The sequence below is a fragment of the Stylophora pistillata genome, chromosome 6 (genome assembly GCF_964205215.1).
Source record: "Stylophora pistillata chromosome 6, jaStyPist1.2, whole genome shotgun sequence".
NCBI classification, from domain to species: Eukaryota; Metazoa; Cnidaria; class Anthozoa; order Scleractinia; family Pocilloporidae; genus Stylophora; species Stylophora pistillata.
This window is the reverse complement of record NC_142524.1, coordinates 2,741,662-2,750,905: the sequence shown is the minus strand read 5'-3', so window position 1 is coordinate 2,750,905 and position 9,244 is coordinate 2,741,662. Positions and strand designations below refer to the sequence as shown.

Genomic DNA, 9,244 nt, shown 5'->3' with positions numbered 1-9,244 from the left:
ATTGCACAAGGCACATCGACAGTTCAGGTACCATTTCTTCATTCCTGTTATCCTGTAGGTCGCGCACTTGATAAGCTGATGGCCTCTGTATGGAACTAAACATGAAAAACATTACTCTTCACTACAAGTTTATTCATGAACAGAGTAACACAATTTAAACATGATTTCTTGTACTGTGGTGCTACATTCTTTAGGATTTGGTCCAAGGGAGATTATATATTTCAAATACGTACCAGACAATTGGGAATCTCTTTATGATCATCACTTATTTGATATGATGAACACTTACTGAATCTAACTTAGTAGTAAATTATAACATTAAAAAGACCTTGTCTAATCTTCAATTTATGTTTACCTTAAATAGGTAAAAAAAGGATTAAAATTCCGAATTATCCTAAACTTAAAGACAGTTATACTAGTAATCATGATGAACACAGCAAGAATACATATATTTTTTGATTGTTATTTTTTGTACTTTTTGTTGATGCTTGTTGGTGACTCTAGTCATTCTCGTAGTTTTAATTTCCAGTTTATATTTGGGTAACTATGAATATAAAACGTACTTAAAACGCCAAAGAGAAAAAGCGTTTTTTATATGATAGTTGAAAGATACTTCCCTGTTTGAAGAATACTTCTGCAGTTTGGTTGATAATGAAAGCCTTGTTTTTACTACGTACCTATGGTCTTTTTCAAACTTCACTTACATACTTACTAACAAAAAAAAATTCCCTAAATATCATAATCTTTCTCGTGCCCTGATAGCCGTCTTCAAGCCATCTTTTTCCGGTTTCGTGACTGCATATCCAATTAGCGTCTATTTTAAGCAAACATTTGTCTAAATATAGGTAACAATGAATTTTTCATCAGTATTTTAGCGGTTTCCATCGAAACCGACACGTAATGGAAGCCCTTCAAAAATCTCGTTCCAAGTATGAGGAAAATCTAATGTTTTAATCACAAAGTACAAATAATATGTATAAATATTTTCGTTCAAGTTCTCTGATTGATCGCTGATAAGCACAAAAGTAGACCATCTGGCAGAGATAAGGCCACTTCGCATATTCCCCGCAATTAGCCGCTGTCCAGTCAGGTGTCTGGCAATGAGTTCTTGAAAGGAGGCTTCATGGAGGGGTTCACGGCTTGTTTTGGTTTGGGGTTGTAGGCGTTTTCTTTCCTCAAGTTCGCATTAAGGCCGAGAAATAGAAGGATTTCAGGACGATGGTTAATGAATCTGAGGTTAATCAAGGTACACCTGAAATTGTTCATTCAAATCAACTGCTCAAGGGATTGAATCAACTTCGGCAACGACGTGAACTGTGTGATGTCGAACTGTGTGCCGGAAAAAACAGAGTTTCAGCTCATCGTGTTGTCCTGTCAGCCTGCAGTCCTTACTTTAATGCTATGTTCACAGGAAAGCTTCTTGAGAGCCAGAAACAAGTCATCTATTTGAAAGATGTCGACGAAAGTGCCCTCCATATTCTGGTCGATTTTGCTTACACCGGAAAAGCTCAAGTTACACAAGAAAACGTCCAAGTTTTGCTGCCAGCTGCCAACATGCTGCAGTTAAACAGGGTCAAGGAGATATGCTGTCTCTTTCTAAGCCAACAGCTTCATCCTAGTAACTGTTTAGGAATCAGTAAGTTTGCGGACGCGTACTCATGTCAAAGTCTGCAGAAAAGGTCTAGGAAGTACATTCAAGATCACTTCCAAGAAGTTATCCAGTACGAGGAATATCTCCTCTTGTCACCATGTCAGCTAACAGACTTACTCCGCGACGATAACCTAAACGTTGTTTCAGAACAAGTTGTGTTCGAAGCAGTTCTTTCTTGGATTAAACACAAACTCCAGGAGAGAATATCGCTTCTTGGAAAACTACTTCAGAACGTCCGTTTACCCTTGTTGACATCGCGTTTTCTTACACTGAGCTACGAGACAAATGAACTTATTCGGGCAGATGGAGCAAGCCAAGTTTTGTTACATGATGCATTGAAGTACAGACATATTAAAGGGAAGTGCCATTCTTGCAGCACCACAGTCATCCCTCGACGTGCGCCGAAGCGAATCTTTGCCTTGGGAGGTAAAAATGGCCTTTTTGCAACTTTGAGTAGTGTAGAATATTATGAACCTGAGAGGGACAGATGGATCGAAGTGTCCAGCATGAATCTTAGAAGATTCGAGTTTGGAGCAGCAGTATTAGACGGTATGTTTATTATGTCCACTCGCTCAATGTAATTCTGGTGAACTTCAGTTCGATATAGTTTTCACTTTTTGTAACAACTCCATGCCCTATTATATCATCTTCATTGTCGATTTCAGAGTTGAAATCCTCATAGGGTTTTATGAGAAATGATTGGTGGGTTCTTTTGATCCCAATTTTATTACCACTGACACCTGTTTCTTCAAGGGTCAAAAATATTTTAAGTCTACAAAAAAAATTTCATAAGTAGAGGCAGTAAAGCTCTGCTTATTTTAGTTCAACAAAATATTTAATAGGCTTTGAAAAAGCCAACATTTCCCAGGTCCATTGCTATTCAGAGAGAATTGCAAATTTGTTCTAAGATATTTATAGTATTCTCAAATACATCACATTTCCATTTCCTAAACATTGTTTCAGATGCTGAATTTTTCATTAGCAAATTTTAATCTAGAGTTAGACTGGCCCAAATTATCAAATATCAGCCAGTTTATTCAGATGGGGAATTATATAGGCTATTCTATAGCTGTTCATAATGCAGTGCTAGGATTTTCTGTGGTTTCAGGAGAAACATTTCAACATAATTTATGTACTAAGTTCACTAAATCATGAGTTCAGACTCTGAATCAAAGCATTTCCAAGGTTGTCCCTCCTGAGCCAAGAAGGAAGTATGGCTTGAAGTATTACACCTTAAAACTGATTCAGTAGCTAAAGTTGTGTTAGACTTAAATCAAGGCCCATGATTCGGTTTTGAAAAGTGTGCCATCTTAACAAGGCTTTTCCCTTTGACCATTCTAGTCCCTGTGTTCTCTTCCATGAAACACACATAAATTTTCTTCTTCCTCTTGAAAGATTTTGACACAACCCAACATAATGGCATGTAATGGATGGCAGTTACTGCACCTATTCTAATTAATGATTAAGCTACAGGGAATGCTATATAATGATATATTTATAACTCACAGGTAAACTCTATGCTGTGGGTGGCCTGGTCTGTGGTGTTGGTGTCCACAGTGGAGCACCTTTCAGATATTGTGACAATGGAAGTGAGTGCTTTGATCCTGATACAGGGCAGTGGAGCAGAGTACCTCCTATGAATCACTGTCGCAGCAACCACACAGTGCAACCATTAGGCAAGTAACTTTTGTCTTTTGATGACATGCTTCAATATTATCTCTGCTGTGTGTAACAAGCATCATGGAGGGTGGATGATATTTTTATGATAGTTCCTAGGAAGCTTTAGATTATTACTTTTTCTATCAACTAAACACGTGCTTAAGTTGTGTGAGCAGTAGTTACATCTGCACCAGCATCAACACCATGCAGCTAAAAAGTTGGTAGGGTGCCACAGTGTGATATACATTTTTTTTCAATTTTTTTGTGTTGAATTGCACTAACTTAGGCATGTTTTATCTTGGTAGAAAACTTCTTGTCTTTTATGGACAGGTGGGTACCTATATTCTCTTGGTGGTTACGATGGTAACTCGTACCTTAACACAGTGGAATGTTACAACAATCGTACCAAACAGTGGAGTCATGTGGCGCCAATGCACTACAGTCGCAGTTGCTTTGCCACAGCAGCATGTGATGGATATCTTTATGCTCTGGGAGGATATGGGCCATCTTATCTTCGAACTGTGGAAAGATATGATCCTGCTTCAAATTCATGGGAAATGATGCCTGCAATGAGCACTTACAGAATCAATTTTGGTGTTGGAGTTTTGAATGGATGTCTTTATGTTGTTGGTAAGATGAACCTTTGATATATAAATTGTGGAATTTTGTAAGTGACTGTTTGACCCATTCATTTTCTTTTACCAGAAGTTTGAATATTATCCTCTGAGTGTGTTGATTAAATGACTTATGACAACTGTGATGTATGCAGCCAAATTCATCAATCATTTTCATCTGTCATTAGGTGGTCACAATGGAGTGTCCCATTTACGAAGTGTGGAACGTTTTGATCCATTGTCAAGTGAATGGACCATGGTGGCTCCTATGAGTCGACCACGAACAGGTCTTAGTGTTGCTGTATTGAATGGATTTCTGTATTCAGTTGGGGGACATGATGGATCAGGCTACCTCAGCCTTGTTCAGTGCTATGATCCAAACACAAATACATGGCACAACGTGAAAAGCATGTGTTCAAGTCGTTGTAGTTTTGGCATAGCAACACTATAAATTTTTGTTACTAATAAACTAAATCATACAGTTAGAACACTTGTTACTAATGGAGAGGAAATAATTATAGGAAATTTCTAGCCTTAAATAATTCAGTTATTTGCAAAATGGTAAATATATAATTTTATAAGCTTTATTTTTTTTTCTGACGCTCTTGAATTAAAACACTTATTAGTAACCAATTGCAAATATTGGAACTTTCTCAGCAACAAACTGAGGGTTACAAATATAAAAATCTCAGCTTTTATTCATTTAAGGAAAGGGTTTCTCGGGTTATTTGAAAATAACACTTAATTAAAAAAATTAAAGGATATCATTCATAAACTAAATTAATGTAATTATATACATTGGATGTGTATCTAAGCCTGAAGCAGGCAGGCAGCCAGCCATGTCAATGATTGAAACTCTCACCTAGACAAGTTTTATCTTTCCTATGGGTCTCATTATTATTTCATAAAAATCCATGAATTAAGGAGATTTGACTTTTTTTACAAAAACAAAGGCAGAGTAGTAGAAATTAGATTTATCTACAGAATGTACCATGCTCAGCATACTGTACATCATTGATCAGGCATTAACACATTTAACAGCTCAAAATCTCATTAAGTTATTTTACTCTGGTTTGTGAAAATATGTCAAGTTTCTTTCTGATTTTGGTGCTGCTATTTTCCCTAGTTTTTATTTTCATGGATGACACAACTTATGAAACAATATCAACACAATGTGCTAATAATATTCTTAGTGGTATAGGTTAAAATTTTACTTTCAAGTAACACTGATGTGAAGTTAACTTGATGTAACAAATTTTTGTATCACTTCACACAACTTCTTAGGGATTAAACTACCTCATTTGGTTCATCATTACTGTCATGTGAGGAAAAACCCTGGATTTGGTCTAATTCTTGCTGTATTTACACGTTAATCACATGATGTGCTTGGAAGCAGAGATTGCTGTATCAGGAGTAGCTGAACTTACGGGCAGGTCACCTGGAGAAAGTAGGGCACTCATTCTTATCTAAATTACTGCTAAATTTAATGAAGGGTGTTTCTAATGGCTAGTTACAGGAATTGAGAAATTAGCTCCCTGATGAGTGTGGGATGGCAAGTATATTCCTAATTAGTTGAAGGGATATATGCGAGGGCACATTTTTTTTTTTACTCTTGGCTGATTCACTGTCCATCTGGAATTATCACAATAAGTTTGTAGTAACTATCTCCATTATTTCCACCATATGACTACAAATTAGAAATAATCGTGGCTGCCGAATTCATTTCATAAGTCTTGCTTGGATTGGATATTAGTGGTGCAGTTGAACGCTAACCGAGACTTCACAACATTAATTAGGGAAAAAAAATTTGTAATTATTACATCCTATACCTCAGGTGGTTCCGAAAAGATGGCCAGTTTTTAATTAAAGGAAAATACTCTCAACTAATGTATAGTAGTGATTACTAGGCTTCAAGAGTATCTGTTTTCATACAAGAATTTCAATAAAATCACCAATGAATTCATCTCATCTGCCTGTATTTATGCTACTAATTTTACATCACTGATGATGTATTAAGAATGGCTACTCTTGAAAACTCTCTCATAATTTATTACATATCAGAACCAAATTTATTTGAGTTCTACCCAGCCTTACATGTTCAATGTAAGATCAGGATGACCAGTTTGGCACTGGTCACTCAGGGCCCCATAGGATGGGTTGGAGGGGAATAAGAAAGAGTGGAATCACAAAAGCAAGTGTATTCCTGATTTGATAACAGAAATCCTACCCATACACTGTCCCCTGGTCAAATTAACCACACAAAAATTGTACTGCGTGCCGACGAAAAGTCAAAATTTTGGAGAAACCAAGAAGGCAAACACAATGCACAGTAAATTTTTAAAAATCAGCTTTTCCAAAAAACAAGCTGCAGAGAAAGAGGACTAATTAAAGAACTTATTTCCGGCGAAAAAAGCGATAGGTGCATATTACGTTTTAACTCAAAAATCAAGATGAAAGATAAAAATCGCTAAATATTTTCGCATGTGTGAAAATGGGCATGTGGATCCTATTTCAAAAGGGAATATGCAAATTTGTCCGTGAGTGAAGTGATCTCAAGTTCCATGGAATCTATCAATTCTTTGTTTGCACGTGACGTCGGCATAAATTAAAAAACGGGGGTCAGCCATGTTGGGGGATAACCACCGGTTACAATCCCTGCAAGATAGCTCTCTGAAGTGTAAGTTGAAGGTGTTACGCATATACTTGTCAATGTCCCGCATTCTAAATAGCTGACAATACTTGTAATTAGGTATGCCAATGCAGACTATTTTCAGACTTGTGCTGTAGTTTGGATTGCAATACTTTTATTTTGTGTGAATGGTAAATTTTTTTGTTGGATACTACACCGCCCACGTGCTTTGCGGAAGCCGGTATGATCGTTTTACAGTTTTAGTTTCCCCTCTTATCATGCCACAACTCTGTGTTGTCTTTGGTTGTTTTGAATTTGGTTGTGTTACAGGTATGAACAAGCAAGCAATTGAAAAGAGGTTATTGTTTAAGCTTTCAAGGCTGTATGTTTCTTTTGTAATAAAAATTTTCTTAACTTGGCACATACGTATATGGTTTAGTTTGAGATTCAGATAATTACTGATACTTGTGGGATTGATGCTGTGTTTTCTAAATAGTGATAATAACAACACAAATTGGGGGATAACCACGCATCTACTTTTTGGAAGCCGGTATTGTTTCGTTGGTAAAGACAAAACCAGGTGAGTCTCTGGCTCCTATTGACAAAGCTGCCATAATGTGCTATGCACTCACCAATTTATGAGTCCATGCATTGTACCATTTGATCGAGGTGAACTTACAACCTGTTTCATTCCAGGTACTTCATGTACAATTTTTCATATAAAGGCTGTAGTTAAGGCTAGCCACAATCTGTCATTAAAGAACTTCAGTAATTCTCAAGTTGACAAAAACACAGCTTTAAGGTACACCATTGACAAGCAACATTTGTTTAGTTTGTGTCACAGATGCAAGTCGTTAATAGATACCTATACGACAAACAACCATAAAGTTTAGTTAGCATTTTGACAAAGAAAGGAGCACCCTCATAGTAATATTTTTGTGGTTGTGGTACAATTGAATAACCTTGACATTTCAATCATGATTGCTCAGTTAATTTTTTTCTATAAAAAGTTGCACAGATATAGTTTCCTAAAGGCTCTTCTTTCAACTTCAAACATGATTTATGATACCATTTTATCTTGCACAAATCATTGTCACAGCCAATTAATGTGCTACCCTCCAAATCTTGTTGACAATAGCACCACTGCCTTTCCTCTTCTTCATCACCAGATGATGTTGAAGAAGATGCAATGGCTACAGCTTCACACCCTTGGCATGTATATTACTTCCCAACAATTTCAGGCAAAATGCACTTGCTTAGGAGATCAGAGGAAACGGAGCCTGCATTTTCCCAAAACTCTTTGTCAGGAAGAGCGATCTATTGTTCACACCACAAAACTACAATATTCAACCTCACAGATAAAGATCTGGGCCTGAACTTGGTAGTAGGCATGACTTTTGTCAAGATGAACTTTACCAAACTCATCTTTCTTTGAACAAAAGTTGGTTTGGCCGGCAGCCTCAGCGATTGTGGAATCCTTGTGTGCATATGGACACTTTATTCACACACACCCATCCCACAGCATTTGCAGTTAATAATCCCATCAGGAGAAGCTATGAAGTATGGTCACCTTCGATCAATATTGAGACCACTGTCAGAAATTGTCAGACTCATGGTCAGAAATTGTCAAGACTCATGGTCAGAAATTGTCAGACTGGTAGCTTTGTGAGCCCTACCCTCATTTTCACAACCCCACCTCGTGGCTGCAGTTAAAAACTTGTGGGCTTCAGGGTAGCATATGGACTTAACAAGACTCTTGGAAGGCTTAGCTGTATTTGTTTTGCAAGCAGTTTTTAGATTGGAAGCAGTAATATGACCTGCCTGCCTGCCATTTGGTACCAAACTTTATATTGTGACTGCTTTCTAGTTGAAGCTTCTATAGCGCCACACTCATCAGGTGTAATCTCAAGCAATATTTGTTGACACTGCTGCAACATGTCTATGTACTGGTAATCTAACTGCAAACACTCTTCTCTAAAAAAAAAAACAGCTATTGGGCAAGGGCTTGGGTACATTACCAATTTCTTTACAAGTATACTGCTCATTTAAAGGTGCGACAAGGGACAAGACTGCTGGATTTACTGTACAGCCAGAAATACTTCTAAAAATAGTTTTCTACTCTTCTGGGGTTGGGTTAGGTGTCCTGATCCCAGGGTTAGATCTAGTAGCCATAGGACTAACCAGTGTTTCTCCACCATCAATTCATGCTTCCTTCAGGCAGAGGTAAAATCTATCTCACTTATAGGTAATTTTTCTTTCATATGACTAGAGAGAAGCCATTTGTTCTTCTCCTGTGTGCATGTGGTAGAATCTCTAATTCTAACACTGCCTCCACAGCAAAAAGCTCTGCCCCAACATGAGACCACCCTTCACATAACCCTGCTATGCAATAGCAATGGGAAGCAATTACAGTTCCAAATTTTTATGCCAGAAACCATGTTCAAAGTGGGATGTCCCGGGCTCTCTGTGAGCCATTCACCACGTGAGAGTACACAAGACGTCTTAATTCTAAATCCAAAATTTAGATCCTTGAAATATGCCATATCACTCGCTAATGTGAGTACTATGAGTGATATGTCTTCTGAATTTGCAGCTGTCGTGTCATGATCAACTAGATCGCTCTGACAAAGGGCTAACGCTCGAAACGTCAGCCTTTTTAACACTTAACGATGGCCAATTTACAATTTCAAC

At 37.5% G+C, this 9,244-nt stretch overlaps 1 protein-coding gene across 1 annotated transcript; it reads left to right on the top strand.

Moving 5' to 3' along the window:
* Window positions 1–826: 826 nt before the first annotated feature.
* LOC111327267 (kelch-like protein 28) lies at window positions 827–5,264 on the top strand. Its single transcript, XM_022931408.2, has 4 exons — window positions 827–2,200; window positions 3,160–3,327; window positions 3,641–3,940; window positions 4,113–5,264. Exons 1-4 carry the CDS (start codon window positions 1,219–1,221, stop codon window positions 4,373–4,375), a joined length of 1,713 nt encoding a protein of 570 aa, XP_022787143.2. The 5' UTR covers window positions 827–1,218; the 3' UTR covers window positions 4,376–5,264.
* The last annotated feature ends 3,980 nt before the right edge of the window (window positions 5,265–9,244 follow it).

Coding starts and splice junctions, on each gene's coding strand:
- LOC111327267 (XM_022931408.2), top strand. CDS start 1,219: ATGGTTAATGAATCTGAGGTTAATCAAGGTACACCTGAAATTGTTCAT. Junction 2,201..3,159: donor TGGAGCAGCAGTATTAGACG/GTATGTTTATTA, acceptor TATAACTCACAG/GTAAACTCTATGCTGTGGGT. Junction 3,328..3,640: donor CCACACAGTGCAACCATTAG/GCAAGTAACTTT, acceptor TTTTATGGACAG/GTGGGTACCTATATTCTCTT.